We start from the raw sequence: 21,033 nt of genomic DNA on the forward strand, positions 1-21,033 counted from the left end.
GCATGTGGAGGTTGCCAGGAAATACAATTTTTTCCCATAGCCATATGTATATATGGCAATGGAAGCTATTCTTATAGGCTAGGAAAATGTCTGTATGTATGTATGTCTGTATGTCTGTATGTCTGTATGTCTGTCCGTCAACATCAAAAACTCCAAAACCGCTGCACATTTCATCTTGATATTTGGTGTGTACATGGATGATGGGCTGTAGATGAGATTTTGTTCAAATGAAGTTGTCATTGCCAAAAATATGCAAATTAGTGCCAAAAAAGGCGTTTTTGGTAAAAAATCTCCTTCTTCATAACCGCTGGTTATGAAGAAGGATATTTGGTATACAGGTCCCTAGGGATAGCCCAACTTGGATTTGTTCAAATTGTGATGAAATAAGCAAATCTGTATTTTTAAGGAATTTTTTTGTCATTTTTGGTCAAAAATTTATTTCATCAAAACCGCTCGTCTGACAGCTTTGATATTTGGTATACAGGTTCCTACAGATAAACTAAATATGATATACAGAATATATGATGAAATCTGCAATTTTGTATTTTGGTGCAATTTTTGCCATTTTTGGTCAAAAAATGTGTTTCTCAAAAACTACTTGTCTGATGCCTTTGATATTTGGTATACAGGTTCCTGGGGGTTCTCTTAGTGTGATATAGTGAAATTTGATGAAATCTTCAATTTTTGTATTTTTGGGTCAGTTTTTGCCGTTTTTGGTCAAAATATTTGTTTCTCAAAAGTTACTCATGTGATAGCTTTGATATTTGGTATACATTTTTATACATAATTATGATGAAATCATCAATTTTGTATTTTGCAGCTAATTTTGCCATTTTAGGTCAGGCCATCCTGAAATGAGCTATCAAAGATCTCAACCTTCTTCATCAATACATATGTCACAAAACATTGCTCTCTTCATAACACAGCAGAGCTCTGTCGACCATTGGGTCGTTTGTTAGCTCCCATAGCCATATGTATATATGTTTACAAGTTTACATTTTATTGAAAATCTCAATAGCCACTGAGCAGATTAGATGAAAAATTAGCATGTAAGTACTTTGGGCTGACCTGAAATGATTGTGCACATCTTGGGTCAGTATCTTGGACTTGCTATTTTTCATGAATTTTTTTGTAATTTTCTCCCATTTTTGGTCAAAAAATCTTCTTCTCTGAAACCACAAGTCTGATTGATTTGAAACTTGGTATGGAAGTGCATAGGAGTGACCTTTCTCAAATCTGGGCAAATCGTGGTGAAATTTGCACATTTGCATTTTTTGGCTATTTTTTTCATTTTGATCAAAAATTTTTTTAACTCTGAAACCACACATCCCATTGAGTGAAACTTAGTGTAGAGGTTTTTACGGGTGACGTCAGTAAGATTTGATCAAATTCTGGTGAAATTTGTATAATTTTATTTTATTGGGGGAATTGTTTCTATTTGTGATAAAAAAATCTTTTAGCTTGATTTTAGCTTGTTTTGATAACTATATGGGAGCGACCAGTGACATTGTCACTATTTTACTGATGGCGCGCTGGCCGCTGATTGGCTAATGAGAGGGGGAAAATATTATGGTATAGCGTCTCCAATTTTGGAGCTGACCCGGACTGCTTGTGTGATATAGTGAAATTTGATGAAATCTTCAATTTTTGTATTTTTGGGTCAGTTTTTGCCGTTTTTGGTCAAAATATTTGTTTCTCAAAAGTTACTCATGTGATAGCTTTGATATTTGGTATACATTTTATACATAATATGATGAAATCATCAATTTTGTATTTTTGCAGCTAATTTTGCCATTTTAGGTCAGGCCATCCTGAAATGAGCTATCATTAAAGATCTCAACCTTCTTCATCAATACATATGTCACAAAATGTTGCTCTCTACATAACACAGCAGAGCTCTGTCAACCATTGGGTCGCTTGTTAGCTCCCATAGCCATTGTATATATGTTTACAAGTTTACATTTTATTGAAAATCTCAATAGCCACTGAGCAGAAAAATTAGCTTTTAAGTACTTTGGGCTGACCTGAAATGATTGTGCACATCTTGGGTCAGTATCTTGGACTTGCTATTTTTCATGAATTTTTTTGTAATTTTCTCCCATTTTTGGTCAAAAATCTTCTTCTCTAAAACCACAAGTCTGATTGATTTGAAATGGTATGGAATTGCATAGGAGTGACCTTTCCCAAATCTGGGCAAATCGCGGTGAACTTTGCATATATGCAGGTATATAATGGGTCCAATCTACGTACTCTGCACCAGGTTTGCGCCAGGCGCATAGTCAAGAAAAGGCACTCTGCGCCAGGGGTTTGCACCAGGCAGCTGCGCCACCCTTTGCACCATGCAGTCTGCGCCATGTTGCACTCTCGGGCATCATCGGTACGGTCCTTTTCGCGCCAGGCAATCTGCGCCTCTTTTCTCTTTGACGGGGTCGAAGTGTAGGATGAGTGAGTCGAGCGAAAGAGATGGGAAAACGAACTCGCAAAAAAAAAATGCAAATAAAATACGTCACTTGGTACGTCTAACAGGACGTACGATGAAGTGTAGGATGAGTGAGTCGAGCGAAAGAGATGAGAAAATGAACTCGCAAAAAAAATGCAAATAAAATACGTCACTTGGTACGTCTAACAGGTACGATCGGCGACTGCCGATGCCCTTGAAACTCGAAACAACACTGTCGATTAACCACATAATTCCGATCAATAACCCGATAAGTCCTAAAACAATGTGATAGAGTGACCGTGGTGGAAACTTTTTGAGTCGGACCACAGTGTGTGGGGTAGAGTAGCGTGGTCGACCTATAGCTTATTTACCCAAGAATCGTTTCCGGGTCAGGCTTTGCACAGAAAAGGGTTAGCTGTAAATAAAGGAACCCCTGCACTGTTGTAATTGTCTCTATTTTTAATTTTTTATTCTTATGTTAACTAAATAGTTTCGCTCATGTTTTTTGTCTTGTCTGAGAGGTATGTAAGGGTGCCAGAAATCGACAAGTGCGGAGCCAAAGTGAGGGCCAGCACAATCAAAGTGCGAGCGAATGTGAGGGCTTGAAGTGAGGGCTCTCACAATCGAAGTGCGAGCGAATGTGAGGGCTTGAAGTGAGGGGCGCTTTGAACCGATTAAAGTCGGGCTCAGACATACGGAAAATGAGAGTCAAAGTCGTTTTCAACGTTGAATAAAAACTTACTATCTCCAGAACACAGTCGCGGCGCGGCATAGCTCTGTGAACAGTTGAACGGCTGAGCGCGGAACGAGTACACATGACCTGCGTACAGATCATGACCCATTACATCACTTCCGTCTTTTTCGTTAACCTTTTCGTGTTTTTAGTCATTGCATTTCAAATATCACAGATATCCTTTTTATTATTAATACATGCAACTCAAGCGAGCGATACTTCTTCTGGTACCATTGTACGACTATAGCGCGGCTGATAAATGTGACTTCAGTCAAACCAGTTCACGACCTGGGCACGTGACTCAGATACTGTTTATCCGACATGGCGTCGTATGCGGAGTTTTTGTCGGAGAATTTTCGAAGAAAGAGGAAACTTTTTTGAAGAAATTTTAGAGTGGCTAGTTCATCAGATAAAGTAAGATCATGGGAAAATGTATTTTTGGAGACTTGTCTCGTTCTCTATGATTGATTTTTTGAGGATAAAAAAATTCAATAGCTACGCAAACTGAGAAATCAGACAACAGCAAATGACAAATTCTTGTTTACGTTTCTACTGACAGTATGCTTTTTATTTTCTCTGTACACAAAGTTTGATAATGATTTCAAAAGATCAATTGCATCAGAATATCAGGGGTCATGAATGCTTGTAACCTTTACATTTTGTTAACAATGATGGATATTTTACCGCAATAAAGAATGCCATTTTGGTCAACGAGCCCTTGAATATTGTTCACTGAATCAATCTCAGTCACTGTCAATTATATTGTCACAGAAATCATAGCTATCTCTGTGTAGTCGGCGATTGACCAGTCATTAGATAGAAATTTGACTGTCTCCTTTGTTTCATACCATATAATCAGAAAGCTCTGCGACCTTGCATCACATTTATACGTTGTTTGTCTGTAGCGGAAATGATTGTGCCGTCTCTGGCTCTGAAACTTTTAAGCCAACGACTTGATGATTAGAACAAGCAATCTATCGGCGAGCAACACATCGCGACCGAATCACTTGCTGTAAAACGAATATGCATCACCGTCCTATGCATGCATCGTGTATCAGCCTTGAGATAAACATAAACTCTGTGACAGGCATGTAGGATGTCAAAGACATTTTATGCATTTACGTTTACAACAACCTAGACTTAGTCGATTGTGAGAAAGGCGGTGTTGAAACATATTTCAACTGAACGCAGTGGCTATTTCCCAGTAAAATACGTAACTTTCACTCTCTCTCTCTCTCTCTCTCTCTCTCTCTCTCTCTCTCTCTCTCTCTCTCGTGTCAACATCGGGTGTGGTCTCTCAGCGTACCGTCATTCTAATTTGTGTTAGATGGAAATGATCATTGCAGTTTAATCTTGAAATTGGCCAAATGTCATAACTAGACAATTAATTATTGTCATGGTCTGGAGCAAGTTATCAGCTTGTATAAAAGTCGGAAGTTTTTGCTTCCGAAGGGGCGCACGCGTAAAATACTGAACGTGTAACTAAAACTCACCCTTGAAAATTTTCACTTTCAAAATTAAGCCGGTTGTACTGTCAACAATAAATAAGACAGAGCAATACTGCCGACCTCAAAGACTCCGCGTATTTTTTCAAGATGATATGCAAGATGATATGCTAATATTTCAGGGCGTTGACGGACCTTGTAGGCCTAATATTGCAAGGCGTTAACGTACCTTGTCACACACGTAGTACCTCTCCCTGAGCCCTTGTCAGATATTTGCATTCAACAGTTAACACCTATTTGGTAGCCCTTTTATGAATAAGCGACTCCGCAAAGGGCGGGGTGAAAAGTGTTTGCATACAATACGGTCAAGAAGTGACCGTTCATACAACGAATGAACGGGAAAAAGTTAAGTTAATTACAGCCGTCGTTTAGTAAAGTCCTTTGATTAACCGCATACCGACAAAAGTGCGGTCCATACTCTGTGGACAGACCTTTAAGTAGCCTTCTCCCGCACTCTGTTTCAGCGTTTGATGGCAAACTCGGGAAACTGAACACAGATATTTCATTATAATGTTTCTGGAACCCGAGACTGTCACTTTTTACTATCAATGTTAGATTCGTGTCTTTCCTCTATTTGTAATGTGTTTCCTACAGCAGAGTCGTGTCTCAACCTAACAGCGATCGGGCCTACTTTTTCAGCTTGATGTCGTTGATGTTCCGACAAGGTCCAAGTGCGGTATATGCATGGACGTAAGCTTACATTTGTCAATTGCACAATCCATGGTTCTAAAATTACATATCCCCATGACCGTTTGCAAAGAATGATGGAATAAGTGTAACTCGAAAATGATGACCATTTCTGTAATTTCAAGACCACGACTGTATTGTCAATTATTGTTACTTCAACTTTGAGTTTCTAGATGGTTTCTTTACGGTCAAACGAGTTTTCGGAATACATGTATTCGTTGCACCATAAAAATCAGAGATTGGTTTGTGTATTGCTCTCTTCGACATAGATCACAGGTCAGCAGTTTATTTCTCTATAAAAATCTTACGTAAGCAAATAGTCGTTGCCAGTTTGTAACTCGTAACTACAATTTTTGCCACTCCGCTCCGGGGTAAATTACGGCATTGTGACGGTGTCGGCTAAGTGCCGCCATTAACACGTATCGGCAGGGAAAAAAGTAGTTAAATTTGTGTCGATGTCGGGATGTTCGATCACAAACGTATATGGAGGCAGTTTCGAACAAAACAATTTGAATGTGTGAAACATGCTAAAACAAAGAATGTTGTCTTATAAATATGACCCTCAAAATTTGAATCATTCTCGCTTAACCTCCATTCGAGTAACATCTCAAACACATAGCTGCAGTAAAAAGTCATGGCAAACTTCTCGTGTATCGACATGAAGAAGAGAGATGCAGAGTCCTTGGTGAAGTTATCGAAAGCAGTGGAGAAGTTTTCAAAGACCACTGGCTTTGAAATTTCATTGCTGGTATTTTATACCGGCAAAGCCAGTAAAGGTAAAACAACGTACATAGCTGGGTCAGATGCATTATCGTCATCGGTCGAAGTGTCCCTGCCAACAATTTCAAGTGCGTTTAACCAGCGAATGGTCACATCTGATTCTCAGCCCACCCCGTCAACCGTCCAGCCTCTTCCAGATCTGAGAAGCCAGCCATACCGCCCACTACATCAACTTAATATTCACTCTCTCCGGTCCCTGGTCCCCTTCCTGGTGTGCTCAACCAGCAAAAGAAGTCAGCCTAGGTGGGGGAAACTCGACCAGACACCATCCTGGTGGCCGTCAGATTTGGAATTTGCAAATCCCAAAATCGATTTTAGACCAGAAGACCGAAGGGGCGAAGAAACGTGGGCAGCTTGTCTACGAAGAGTGGTGTATGAGTGTTACAGATTTTACGAGCAGGAACCACTTACAGGTAAGTTTTTTTTAAACATAAGATTATTTGTTTAACTTTATTCGCATGGTGTAAGATGGTGTGTACAATCCGCGGCTATGATGTTATATACTTTCGTGGAAGTGGAAGATAAAAGAATACTAGTATCACATAATGCAGGGATTTTTTAAAAGTCGAATGGACTGGTACATGTGTTCATTTATATTTCATGGTTGATGTAGTTTCTAAGCACGTCTCGTTTCACTGCAGGATCTCCTTCACCCTCCGAGAGCATGGACAGTGAAACAAGGGAATCTCCACACTCTTCAAATCAAGGTAAGTCTCCCCTTGTGCAGTTGTATGGATTCATTCAGTTTACGGCAAAGTTCCGATGTCGACCCTAAACTTCATCTATGAGTGGTCGCACAGACCCGCAGAATAACAGAAAAAGAAAGCATGATCGCAGATTCAATGAGAAGATCTAGATCATAACTCTTGCCTATGTTGTTTAGCCATAAATTCACGCACTTTGTGTATGTCGGTTGTAGTAGAGTACACCGGACGATGATTTACGTATCTGAATAATAAATAAGATGAAAAGGTGACAGGTTTTTAATTTACATGTATCTTAGTCTTGAATGCCATCGATCGGGAAAGATTTAGTGCATTAATCCGTGTTTGTAAAAATAACAAAAATGACAACCGATCGTATAAAAAAGTGTTGACGAACTTATTTTCTATGGCGACCATTTTCTATTAGTATAGTCTAACTTGGCAAACTCATGATACCAACACCTTAACAGTCACGGTAACTTCAACACTTTTGGCTTTGTTATACTCTGGCCTCAAAAACTGGTAAATACCGTAACTGATGACAAGTCACGGCCTGGAGCAATATCGCCATTCACTTTTCATTTTACAACCAAGCAAAAATATACATAATATCGACTTCAGATACTCCGTGTATTTTCGTTTTTCATAGCGACTGCCGGTGAGAACGAGAAATTCTACATCTTGGATATTTGGGTTTGAATTCTCAATAGCCCCGTGCCATAACAAGAAAAGTTGTAGATTCTCTCTATAAATAAACAAGCCTTTTAAACAAGAAAGATTTGGATATCTGAACCTAAACATAAACTACGGAGCTCGAAGGTTATATTCTCCGAAACATTATCCGGCCACAGGAACATTTGTCAAAGCAAGATTTCGGATGGTAGCTGTGGGAACCGGCGGTTCTCACTCAAACAGCGTGCTATATAAGCTTACTGTCTGCATATTGCTCATGTTCCCTTGAGCCGTGCACTTGTGCCGTCTCGCCTCCGTCTCGACCTTACACCGTCAATGAGCAGGAAAGCGAACTTGCGGAGCAAAGACATCGCGACTGAGTGTGACAGCTCGACAGCGGCATACCAAACAATTTCCGAATTTGTCCTTCCGTATCCGACGCACATATCTCTGTAAGTGATTTCAATTCTCGATCGAAACCTATGTGGAACTATCGAGCTCTCGCATTTGAAGCAAGGCCGCCGAGGCCTGATGATTATTATCGCCTGTAATTACATTACGCGTGTCGTTCACTTTCCAGACAATGTATATGTCTAATTTAGAGAAGATTATTTTTATGTTCAAAAGTTGATATGCAAAGAAAATTCACTGATTATTCATCTCTGTTCTCGCCTGCAACATCAATGAATCCCCTACCTGGTTTTGCAAGGCCATGTTACCAATATTTCTTCTGGCCCATACATGGTTATTTCTTCAGCTAGTTTTACACTATCCCTTTTAGTGCACTTGACACGTCTGGTTACCGTACATTTGCAAGGAACAAGTAACATTTGGTTTAGCACATAATGTTGGTCGAATTAGAAAGGAACATGGATGATGAAAATACTATGATTGCTCGATTTACGCAGAGAGAAAATCGGTAAATTTCAATCAGCGGGATGAAATAATTTGGTTGATTTACACGATGAGAAAGAAGTACGCAAATTAATTTAATCTACGATAATAAGGTGAAGAAACAGGGATTTCAAAACCAGAAACTTTTTTGAAAGCGTTGTTTGCTTTTTTTTCAGCAGAGACTGGCATCCAAGCTATCAGTAAGAACGTTTCCCATTCGCCATATTTGTACATGTGATCCAGTGAAAACCAATCTGAACGTCTTTTACACAGCCATTTGCGGTTACACCTTTTCTGCCTTGACTGACCTTGCACCCTGGTTCGATCAAAATCGATCGGGGGTGAGCACCCTAAATATGAAAACTTGACTGACCTTGCACCTTGCACCCTGGTTCGATCAAACATGGATGTAAAAAATAGATGATCAAACAAGAACGTACGGTCCCTCCACGCTATTGTTTTCGATGCTTTGAAGTGTCGTTCACTTACCGACTAAAGTGATTTTGAAGGCTAAGGGAGCGTTCAGTTATTACGATCGGGGGTGAGCACCCTAAATATGAAAACTTCAGGGGGAATATGTTTTTTAAACAGCACAGGGGAGGAGGGTTCACTTAATTTTCATAAGTATCAGTATTCGTATCTGAACTTTCAAACACCCTTTTTGAATCAAGTACATTTGTATCAATTGTTGAAAACCTTTAAAGGCACAGATTTTGTTAGTTTAGCATTTTTCTCATAGACTCCAAATTATAGTGAATGAATCAACATTTCGGTGCAATTCCAAACTTGAAATTCAAATATTTTGTACATATACCAGTTGTAAGTACCGTATTCCAATGAAGGGGTTCCAAATTATAACAAGTCTGAATGGGAGATTGAACGTTAACACACTGCTACTTTGTTCGGCAGGTCATGTGAAAAAATCTGAGAATCTCTTTGTGGATTCTAGCGCCCCTCCCCTTACAGAGGCTTTTGTGTGCAGCTTTTTTCAAGTGATTGGGGGGGGGGGGTTTAGGGTTAATGAAATTGTTATCTTTAAGGGGGAAATCATCAATTTTCAGGGTCGATTTTATAAAGATGGAGAAAGATCTGTTGGAGGTCACAATAATAGTGTAAAATTAAGTTGTGTTTTGAGAAAAAATAGGGTGGTCGAATTGACAGAGAAATTATTTTTTGCTTGATTTTCAGAAGAAAGTTTGTTGGAGCCAGTGTGTCAAGACACATTCATTGTGAACACCACACTGAGGAGACGAGTACAGGAATTGATGGTATGTGGCACATCTCTTTATCTCTCTTTAATATGGACAACTAAAGAATCATGTGTGAAAATGTTTACTTTTGTCTCATGGTGCAAAGTAGGAACAAATGTATATACAGTAGCTTGCCTGTGTTGTTTTTTTAAAATTAAGATCATCAACTCAATCTTCTGTCTTTTCCAGAAATGCCAGAAAGTATTGCAAACAACACAGAAGTCATAAGGAGTAATGGTAAGTAGGTTTCCAACATTCCTGCACATGAGAAAGTACACCATGTTTCAACTAATATTACCATAACATCATCTCTTTTATTAACAAATCTATAAATAATCCAAGTGACTAAGTTGTAAGGGGGCTGTTCAACGGTTGCACGTGAATATAAATATAACAGGAATCAACAATACATACACCAAGTGAATCTTTTGTCATATCTTTTCAGAGACAAATCTACCAATACCAGTCAGTCAAGACACATTTATTGTAAATAACAACACAGAAGATATGAGTATTGGCAGTGATGGTGAGTATTACATTTTCTACTGATAAGGGAAATAAAAAGACGTGCAGGGTCTGCAATAAAGTTCCTGATAAAAGTTCTTGCACATTTTTTCCTGAGAATGATGAAATAACCTGATCACACCAAATGTGTTAGCCACAAAATTTCTCCCAATGTTTTCAAAACAATTCCTTAGAAAAGACCAATCCTGTGCAACAACAAAATGAACATAGTCAAAGTTAATGTTACAGTTTAATGTGTTTTATAGTCAATATTATGGTACTGCTCTTTAACGACAAAGCTGCAACAATGTGTTACAATTTGTTTTTTTTAACAGAAAATCAGGCAGTATTCAGAGAAGAGCAGCCTTCAAGCACCTCACTATCCACTATAAATGCAGAACACTTAGGTAAGTACACACAGCTATTGTGTCATTCTGGGTGTAACATAAGTAAGACATTAAGTAGTTCTGTATCAACATTCATAAGTAGCTTTGGTCAATGTCCTGAGATGCCGAATCAAGAATCCATTGTTGACATCCTGACTTTACTAATATTACTGATTAGAAATTACACTGCAAGTCACTATGAGAAAACTTAACAGGTGCAATATCTATGACTGATTTGACTGATTTCCAAATGTATCTTGTTTCAGCTGATTTGAACATTCAAAGCACACCAAACTCCTCAGTTGATGCATATCCCAGTTGTCTGTCGCTGTCAACTATAGAATTGTCACCAAGAAGATCTCACGACAAAGGAAGATGACCCAGAGACTGCAAGACTACACTACTACATTCCAGCCCAGGCAGAAGAAAGCGAGAAACCTGTAATAGTTTAATTTGTTTGGCCTGTATTTAGTGATCTTTGATTGCTTTTCTGTACAAGTTTTTCATGTGTGACAGTAGACAATAAAGATTTTCAGAAAATGTTGACATTTCAAAAAAGGACCTGTTCTTGAAAATATAGTGTTGCAGATTATGTGGATGAGTCATACAGTATGGGAATCAATATACCTACATGCTACCGACACAGGATACTAATGGCTATCTTGATGACAGCCTGTCTTCTAAATACACATATACAATTGCAAATTTGTATCACAAAGAAGGCATCAGTAAAAAGGCCTTTGAAACAAAAAACCAAATTTCATAAAAAAACTTATACAGCCATACTATGTACCTGTGTACCAGAAATTAAAATAACAGTACCATATGTCACGTAAGACCATGTCAAACAACAGTCCCTTAAATCACATATTGCTAATAGCTCCAGTACTCTTAATCCAGTCCAAAATTGCTGATAGCCGGTACAGAATCTTCTTGTATTTTTGCAAGTTGATCCATGTTGTGCAAAGCCAAAAACAGACTTGTATGAAACATGAAGTTATCCGGCAGCATGTACGAAACCTGTGCCTTGATACGGCAGAGCATTGCATTTGCTTGTTCATTCACTTGCGAGTTAATGCTGGTGATATCATAACGATTCTCATATGTGTCCAGATTATAGCCACTAGAACATCTGAAAGAAATGCACATATGAAAATTTGTTAGGGATTTCAGTCTTTATTGTTTAAATGTATGGTGTAAACAATATTGACATATCCTTTTAAGGTAGTATGATCATGAAAATGATCAAATGAAACAATTAAGAAATAAATAACGCATGATTTTCTATAGTAAATATACTGTACCTGTGAAAGGTTTAGTCCAGACGAGTCTAGTCGAGACTGAGTAATGACTTCACAAAGTTTGAAAACGTGCCTCAAATCCATACACTACCTCACTGATAAGCATAGCCGCCATTTTGCTAATGAGCTGGGCCAAACACAAAACTGCCAACGTGTGCTGTAAATCATTGATGTATTAGCTATTAGGAAAGGTCCTTCCCTTATGATTTTTCCAATGCAGTCGATCCACACAGAATATAGTGTTTTGAAAGAAAACTGGTTCTCTGTGAAAAAATAAAAAAATTGAAATTTTCACACTCATCAAAAACTGCAAAAAAACAAGAAAAGCTTTGTAATATTACATTTTTCTGTTTGTAAAAGGTGTGATACATCGCTTTTTTGTTGTCCTCACTTGGATCAAACTGGATTTCAATTTTGAGTGTATTTCCTATCATAAAGCCTTATACAAAATTAAGATTTCTCTCTTATTGTACTTTGACTCTAACAGTAGATTTGAACAGAGAAGGTTGTTGGTACTGTGGGTGTGAGACTTGTATTTTATGCATGATATCTAGATGCATCATGTCACCCTAGCTGCAACATTTTAAAGTTACAATATTCATTGTTAACAAACATGCTTTAGCTTTCTTCAATGGCCAACATACCATAGACACACAGTTTACATTGGTCGTTGGGGTCCCTGGCAACCTTTGAGCAGAGTCCCAATGACCAAGTCCCTTTAATTGTACCGTATCTGCAGACTTTATCTTTCTATAGAAGTACTGCACATAACTTACCTGTTCAAGCAATACTGATGTAGTTTGCATGCGTTGTCATACACTATGAGTTTCGGAGCTACTTCAAATCTTGTTTTAAAGATACTAAATGGATGTTCTGGTGACTCGTGTGACAGAAGAAGTTGAAATCCATAACATATCTTGTGAGGGCAAAATAATGTAAATATCCCAGGTGACAGTGTTGGATGGCCACGGTTGAATTTCTTACAGGCATCTGTGTCTGGTTTGTTGACATCCCTTGCATATTTCCTATTTCTAAAAACAAAGGTAAAAGAAAGAAAGAAATTTATTTTGATGATAAAGTCTGAGCTACTAGTCAGCACCATACACACACATATGCACAATATAATTGTAAAACCACTGTGGCACATTTTCAGTTAATATCTCATTTATGGGTTGTGTAATTATCAGCTGGGTGATAGCCGCTGCTCGGCGTCTTGTAGGTTGCAGTGAAAAACTTAAATTAACTTATTTTCAGCATAAAGTTGTCGTTCTGACTGGAGTTGGATTCCGTCATCCTAACGATTGATTTATTCCTAGATGCGACAAAAAAAAAACCAATTGCATTCCTTCTAAATAGGATTATATGGCAGTAATAAACTATGAAAATAACATTAAAGTTTAAAGTTTGCCACACTGAAGTGAAACTTTGGGGATCAAAAGTCAATATTCAAATCCAACACTGAAGCTGTGTCAAACCCGAATGAACTGCATCATCAGAGCATAGCTTCAAACCTCAAAAAGTACGTTCCAGTGTCTCATCTGATTGTCATCTTCAATGAAGCTTTTCATTTTTTTTTGTTGGACTTAATGTATATACCATTACTGTATTGTCAATTGCATAGATGTAACAAAATGAAATGGGACAACTTGAAGATAAATGACAACCAATAGAACAATCATAAGATCATATTCCATCAAAATGTCTATAAGAATATTCTTAGTCAAAATACCTGTGAAGCATTGGAAGAGCTGGAAAGTACATCAGGTCGTCACATGCTGAACTGGCTGGGTTATCATCTACGCTGTCGTCACATTCATGGTTGTAGGTTTCAGCAATGCATCTTGAGATGAGCAGTAACAAATCATACACACACCCTGGAAGTGGCCTGTAAAGCTGAGTCACATGATACAGCCAATCACCGATGATGGGCACCTCTCTCTTCAACGCAGACAATATTCTACTGATGGCACCACTACCTGCCTGTGACAGTAGACTAATAATTCGACCAACATCATTTGATTGAGCGAGGGCACAAACTGGAGAATTGCGACTCAAGTCCTTTAAAATATCCCTGCAATAATTTGGTGGTTGTCTGTTGTCATCTGACAGGATAATAAAGTCTGCAATTGGTTTGCCGTTCTTTTCTTTACGCAGCTGGCTGATCATGGAATTAAATTCACCCTGGGTAAGAGAGGCCTTTGTCTGTGAATATTGGAACAAGGCAAACCGTGTCTTCTTCTGCAGCAACAGTGTCCTATCTTTGTGTTGACTTCCTCTGACTGGCTCAGTGGATGGTGTATCCTGAGATATCAAATATGGCTTCAGATATGATTTTCTGCAGCCAATTGAAGTACCATCGCAAATGATTATGTCAGGCACTGGACCACAGGTATGGCACTGGAATACACTTGTGAAGTCAATGTTGAGGAGTCGTGCAAATGCATTCCATGCTAAACGTAATTTCTGGATATGGAGTGGAGTAGCATTTGATAACACTGCATGGTTTTTAGCAAACGCTCTGTAGATAGAAATGAAATGGATGGGAGTCAAAAAGAGCACTTGTTAATGACACAAAGATCAAAATAATTGTTACTATAGACCTACCACAACAACACCGAACAATGTATACTGTTGCTTCAGTGCTATATTTTAGAGAAAGTGACAAATTTTGTTGTTTAAAATTTTTTCTATTTAGTGCTTTGATTCCATTAATGGATGGTACTGTACATGTATATACTGAGCTCATTGGTATATTGGTCATTGGTATATACTTTTCTTGTACTAATCACAAGTATCCTGTAAACAAATATGTAACGACCACAATTGCAACATGATTAGTAAATGAAACAAATAGCTTCTCATACTGTATAAATAAATAGTGTCAATGTCACTGTTCAATTCCATATAATATAGATTACAAAACAAAATAAATACTACAATTGTTGGAGCTGTAGTTCTCAAGTTTTTGATGTGCACATGCATATATATATGAAAATTTTTCTAGCCTATGAGAATTGTTTCTATTAGCATATATACATATAGCAATTTTGGAACCAAATGCATGTACAGTAAGATAGCAACTTTGCCCATGAATCTTACTATTTATCAAAGATCTATATCCAAAAATTCGATGTCATACCTGTGACAAGCAGCCAATGGATTTCGTCCCTCAAGCATGTGATGTAGATAATTTAAGAGAAGGCTATAATGAACAAGGTCTTTATTATTCAGGTTGAATAAGAGGTCTTCTTGTCCATCATAGAACATCCGACATTTGCAGGTGCCACAACACAATCTGTAACAAACTGCAAAAAAATATTTGTTAAACAAAGGAAATTGAATACGTGTGAGCTTTCAGTAATATATTGCTTTTTCTTTTTATTTTATTTGTTTCTCACCATACGGTCAAAATAAGTATGGGTCAATCAGTCAGTTGAAACAAAAGAATGAAAATATGTCTATTGTGAAATGTAAATTTGATAGCCTCACTGTAGCATACTGCGTGCTGTGCTTTATCTCTTGAATCCTCATTGACTAAATTTATGTCTGAGGCACTTACTTTCTTAAAATGTCAAGAAAATTGATGATGTTCAACAAAATCAATCTTCAAATTGTTGAACTTGGTCTGAAAGTCATTTTTGTTTTTCGAACAGTCAGCTGTTATGGATGTGCTGTTGACAGGAAAACTGGATGAGTATGTTGGTTTATCAGTGTTGGTCGCAAATACAATTCTGTCTTATTTTTCGTTGGAGCAAAATATCAAGCTGCGCTCGATAGTGACAGACAAAAAATGCATCCTATTATAAAACATCACTATATTTCTGAACCTAAAGCATATATAAAACATCAAATACGTGACCAGGTGTCATTAAAATTTACCTTACTACATCATAAGGATAGCTGAAACCTCTTTCTTATCAGAGCTCATTTATCTTGATTTGGTACAATAATGCTTACCTTGAATTTGTTTACTTTCACCCTCTGACCATGAATGTGTTATGGAAGTTGTTTCTTTATGGATTGTAGCGTTGCCAAGTATCCATCCCATTTGTACTGGGTCAGAAGTGTCCCAATCGTGACCATTAACACATGTTGGGAAGTCTGGATCAACTCTTGGAATCAGAAAGACTGGAAATGTCTTCATGCCACTCTCATACATTGCAAATGTTTGCTTTAACTGTTCAGGTAATGGATATGATATTCTCTTGTGGACACTGACTTAAAATTGCTTCTAGGAGGTTCTTCAAAACCCTCTGCTGGACCACAGTCATTATCTGCCAACCATGCTCTACACATTTCCACATGATGACACGAATGTTTGCCATATTTGCACTGCATACACTGCAACTGCCTAGAGTAATTAGAAAATGTCACCACAGCTACATCATCGGTATCCTGACAGCAGCAAGAAAAGGCTCTTCAGACAGAATCTTCACAAGGGGTCATCGTCAACAGGGGCACCAACAACTGGACCTCGAAAGAGTTTCTCAGCTACTTTGCAGTGAATGCAGCTTCCCTGATGTTCTATCATGTTCGTTGAACTGAGTCTTCTATTCTCAAGAGTTGTCTTACACTCACAATTCAGCACATAATGTTGAATAGATACATCTTCTGTATGTGTCTGCTGTCTCTGCACAGTAACGTAATGCTTCAGCAAGTTACCACTACTGTCACAGTCGGCCAAGATGTACGTGCTACCAACTTCAAAGTATCTTCCTGTTTTCTGTAAATTGTACTGATACACATGATTTACATCAAAATTAACTTCATGACTGCTGACCCTGTGAAGAAAGAGATTAGGAAAGAACTGTTAGTGGCGATGTCACTCCCATATACAGGTACCAACATTGGAGGGACTGAAGATTGGTAAACATAAACATGCAATCAGTGTTATGCTGCACACACACTCTTACTAACCCTAAACCCAAAATCAATGTTTACATTTTTCACAAAACTGACATTCAAAAGGAAATGTGTAGAAAGCAGGTCACAATACAACTGGTAGTCTGTGATCATTACTAATAGTCTTCAGGCTTACCCCTACATTTGATGTCATGAAAAAATGTCATATTACAACCACTGTTATTGCTGATGTCATTTTGATATCTACAAAGACAAACATTTTTCACGCCTTTAAAGGGACATTAGCTGTGACTTTTGGCATTTTTGATTCTGTGCATCACTCACGATTGCAGATTTACCCCTACAATTCTACAAATTAGGACTCCCTGCTGAACAATATTGATTCACAAAGATACAGAGTTCAATGTTGTAATACCTGTGCATTAAATTCTTTGATTACCATGCATTAGTCGACATTGAGTTTTTAATGAGAGGAAATACAATAAGAGTGAAAACATACAGCAAGTGCAGTTTTCTCACAGATTTTCATCTGTCTGTCTGTCTGTCTGTCTGTCTGTCTGTCTTCTCTCTCTCTCTGTGGTGTGCCCTATATTTCATGTCTAAGAAATTCAAGGATTTTCGAATCCCATAGTCTAAAACATTATATTGCTTTGTTATTATCTTTTTTCAAGAAACACCCATATTTGACCATATTTTAACTCATAAACATCATAAACACAATTTGAGGACAATGGACTAAGGCACTCACGTTCGTGGAAGCCCTGGGTGCATCGGTCACATTTACATTTATATTTAAGCCCTGGTTCGGACTTTTGTCATAATCAAATATTCATATGTAGCCGATGGTGTAACAAACATATTATTTTCCGTTTTCGGTTATGTTTCATCAAACCACGGTCACTCCACTGTGATCAAACCATACGACCTTCAACTTCCGGTTCTTTAACTTCCGGGCTAGGGGCTGTTTGTGCGGGAATGCATTTTACATTCATTCTGACATTTATACACACGGTTTGAACACAAGAATGAAACACTTATTGAAGTTAATTCAACACCTAGACTGCAGTTTTATACTTTAACTTTTGCATTTAATACCAATAGAGCCAGACCGAAAAAGTGTGAATGACATTCAACTGTTCATGAACAATGTCGCACGTTTTTTAAGCGAGCTGGCGAAACGAGAGACACGGCGTTCCGTCCCAGCTTGCGTCCCTATCACTGATTTCTCTTAAAACTGAGCCCTACAATCGACATCTTTCACAGCAATCGTATAGATAAATAAATGTTCAAACGAGAAAAATGTCGCATAAACATAAATTTCGACAACGTGGTTCATTGTGTACTAACCTGAATGTCGGAGATACTGCTGGAGTGAGTCTTGCTCTCTTTCTTGAATCGGCGGGACAGTCAGCCGGTCGATTACGTCGCTTTCTATTTCCAAAAATACACTGAGAACTGCCGTTACTGTCTTCGTTGCGAAAGACGGGGCTGCAGTTGTACGCGTAGCGTGGCATTTTGACAAAATGGCGTGCTGAAAAGACTGTTTACGTTTGTCAGTCGAAAGCATTACCATTTATGATAGACAGAGACTTTTTTATCAGTAGGCGGGGCGCGAGGATTTGTCGCACGCTTATTGGTTGGTGTAGTGTGAATGTCGTCAGAGTAAAACACATGTGCGATCCAGCAGCAAGGTCGTTGTGTTTGCACAGAGTGTACCGTGCAGACCGTACATTGATTCATTCATTAAATCATAAGTAACATAATACAGGCTCCATAATAAACTTGGACGATACTTTCATTATAGTAAAATGGTTGGTTTTACGGAGACTTAGATTGCATTTTGCGTTGAGTTGTAATCTTGAACATTGTTTCTGAAGACACCACAATCTGAACGATCGCGATCTCCGTTGTTGAGGAGATCTCGAGAGGGACCCGGGAGAGGACTGTGTTCAAGCACGGTCCCTCCGTGGTTCAAGTTTATGAAAATAGTTTGAGGTTTTCTCGAAAATATTTAAACGCAAAACCATAGACCTTCCGTTTTTAAGGTCTATGGGAAAACTCGCCTCAAAGATAAAAATTTGGGTGGATTTCGCAAAGCAAAATTTGACTTTCGTTGTTTCAAAAGCTTATGCAATGTCTCGCTGGCAACCTCCTGCCGCATGCAAAGCTACAGCCGCGCGGCTGGCCGATATTCGCACAGCTGAAATGTCACCGGCAACATCATCGGAAAAATCAAGCTCAAAATATTGCATGTGAAGTACTAGTTGAATATTGTAACTCACATCGCTGCGATTTATTTTCAACTAAACATCAATATTTTGAAAGTTTATTCCCAAGCTGACCAGTAAAATGGTTCACGTAACACGTAACACACTCTCTGTACAACTCTGAGTACAAGTTTCATGCAAAAATGGCGCAGATTGCCTGGCGCAAAAGGACCGTACCGATGAACCCCGAGAGTTCAACATGGCGCAGACTGCATGGTGCAAAGGGTGGCGCAGCTGCCTGGTGCAAACCCCTGGCGCAGAGTGCCTTTTCTTGACTATGCGCCTGGCGCAAACCTGGCGCAGAGTACGTAGATTGGACCCATTATATAGCTCATATTTGCTTTTTTGGCTATTTTTTCATTTTTGATCAAAAATTTTTTTTTAACTCTGAAACCCACACGTCCGATTGAAGTTGAAACTTTAGTATAGAGGTTTTTACGGGTGGATGACTCGTCAGTAAGATTTGATCAAATTCTGGTGAAATTTGCATAATTTTATTTTATTTGGGGAATTGTTTCTATTTGTGATAAAAAAATCTTTTAGCTTGATTTTAGCTTGTTTTGATAACTATATGGGAGCGACCAGTGACATTGTCATATTTTATTTCATGCCTTTCTTTCTTTAAATATAACCCAAAAATTAAATTACGTCAAACGTGGATTGCGAGGTTCACAAATGATTCTTGTGTGCGTGTTGTCTAAACTTATCAATTACCCGCAGACTCCACAGCTGCTAGCTGGACCTCAACACTGAACGTAAAACAAACCCGGCTCAACTTCTAAAAGTGCTGAAACTAGCAATTTTTGCTATATGAGGTCAGTCATCAAAAGTTTGACTAAAAGTAAAAATCTCCGAAATAATTATGTGTGCGCTGGTATTGCGCAAGTCGAGTGACTCCACTGTAGACTAGTCGATACTCTGTCTCTCGGAACACGCTGTCGATGACAGCCTGCACTGTTCTACGCTACGGCGTGATTATTATTAGTTTGATAAAATCGGTACAAGAACACATATAAATAAAGTTTGAAAAAATAACACGAGTCAATCTCTCCCGTCGTAACGAAGGGCGACAAGTTTGCAGTGCGGTGCAAAAGCTAAGAAAATACGACAGACATTTTATGTTGTCAAGAGTTACATGTGTTCGTCTCATCTTGAGGTAGGAAAACTAGCAAGTGACGTCCCGTTTGCACAGTGTCGGCGCTAACATGAACTTGACAATCATTTTTCACAAAGAATATGCATAAATTGCCGATCGCAAGACAGGAAGTAGACAACTGGAGACAAGAACAAGTGAATGCCCAACGCGATCGCGCGACGACAGCACACAGGTCTCGATCAGATAGACTTTTTTACACAAGTTTGGACGTCTTAGTCTTGACTGTGAACTCTGGTAACCAGATTGTAACCGTTGAGACAACAGTATACAGTTAATATGCTAGTTAAACGTTCCAAAATGGATTAAATCGCTAATTACCCCTCTGTGTTTGTTGTGTAAATACCAACCACTGCTAGCACTAAGCATTTGCCAGTTCAGTGTATAATTTCTTTCTATTTTCACACGATCTGCAATCCTAAACATATTCAAAATTCCCAAAACTGACTCTAAATATTTCAACTTAGTCCTGGTGTAAGAAAATTCGCAGAAAATAGTGCGCGAGTCGGACTTCTTGGTCACAATGTGTGACGCATAGGTCGTTTACACAAATCGTCGATTTTCTCAGTTCCGTTTTTGGCAGTGCGTACATTATTCAAATGAGTATAAGTCGGCGGCGCCTGGACAGATTAGCCTGATTTTTCACCTGTGGACAGTGAATGAATATATCTGAAAGACCGTGTCTCAGATTTCCGATAAAGGGCCTGGAAGTGAAGATATCCTGACAAACGTGAACAAAGGCCGATAATTTATGCAAAAAACGTCAAGTTGACACTTTGAAGGCGCATTGTGCGAAAACAAAAGCGAATTTCAAAAATCCGGGACAAGGTTTTTTGCCCAGTATACCCAGCCGTCGATTGCCTTAAACAGATCACCAAGGCCGATTGGAGATTT

The 21,033-nt window shown here is 38.5% G+C and overlaps 3 protein-coding genes across 3 annotated transcripts in view; 2 read left to right on the forward strand and 1 right to left on the reverse strand.

Annotated features, from left to right (window-relative positions):
- Nucleotides 1-21,033, forward strand: part of LOC139120747 (MORN repeat-containing protein 4-like) — a 39,037-nt gene that overhangs the window by 14,861 nt on the left and 3,143 nt on the right. The gene's annotated exons all lie outside the window — the stretch shown is intronic.
- On the forward strand, nucleotides 1,746-11,472 carry LOC139120721 (DNA-binding protein Ewg-like). Its single transcript, XM_070685258.1, has 7 exons — nucleotides 1,746-6,558; nucleotides 6,787-6,852; nucleotides 9,604-9,683; nucleotides 9,855-9,902; nucleotides 10,111-10,191; nucleotides 10,505-10,576; nucleotides 10,822-11,472. Exons 1-4 carry the CDS (start codon nucleotides 6,000-6,002, stop codon nucleotides 9,891-9,893), a joined length of 744 nt encoding a protein of 247 aa, XP_070541359.1. The 5' UTR covers nucleotides 1,746-5,999; the 3' UTR covers nucleotides 9,894-9,902; nucleotides 10,111-10,191; nucleotides 10,505-10,576; nucleotides 10,822-11,472.
- On the reverse strand, nucleotides 9,960-16,265 carry LOC139120720 (uncharacterized). Its single transcript, XM_070685257.1, has 5 exons — nucleotides 15,814-16,265; nucleotides 14,996-15,161; nucleotides 13,586-14,374; nucleotides 12,633-12,887; nucleotides 9,960-12,119 (listed from the first exon to the last, which is right to left on the reverse strand). Exons 1-5 carry the CDS (start codon nucleotides 16,013-16,015, stop codon nucleotides 12,032-12,034), a joined length of 1,500 nt encoding a protein of 499 aa, XP_070541358.1. The 5' UTR covers nucleotides 16,016-16,265; the 3' UTR covers nucleotides 9,960-12,031.

The sequence above is a fragment of the Ptychodera flava genome, chromosome 20 (assembly GCF_041260155.1).
Source record: "Ptychodera flava strain L36383 chromosome 20, AS_Pfla_20210202, whole genome shotgun sequence".
Taxonomy (NCBI): Eukaryota; Metazoa; Hemichordata; class Enteropneusta; family Ptychoderidae; genus Ptychodera; species Ptychodera flava.

Excerpts from the sequence above, each read along its gene's own strand:
- LOC139120721 (XM_070685258.1), top strand. The coding sequence starts at position 6,000 with ATGGCAAACTTCTCGTGTATCGACATGAAGAAGAGAGATGCAGAGTCC. Across the intron at positions 6,559-6,786 it reads CGAGCAGGAACCACTTACAG|GATCTCCTTCACCCTCCGAG; the intron begins GTAAGTTTTTTT and ends GTTTCACTGCAG. Across the intron at positions 9,684-9,854 it reads GACGAGTACAGGAATTGATG|AAATGCCAGAAAGTATTGCA; the intron begins GTATGTGGCACA and ends TGTCTTTTCCAG.
- LOC139120720 (XM_070685257.1), bottom strand. The coding sequence starts at position 16,015 with ATGTATGAGAGTGGCATGAAGACATTTCCAGTCTTTCTGATTCCAAGA. Across the intron at positions 12,888-13,585 it reads GCTCTTCCAATGCTTCACAG|AAATAGGAAATATGCAAGGG; the intron begins GTATTTTGACTA and ends CTTTGTTTTTAG. Across the intron at positions 12,120-12,632 it reads CATCAGTATTGCTTGAACAG|AGAACCAGTTTTCTTTCAAA; the intron begins GTAAGTTATGTG and ends ATTTTTTCACAG.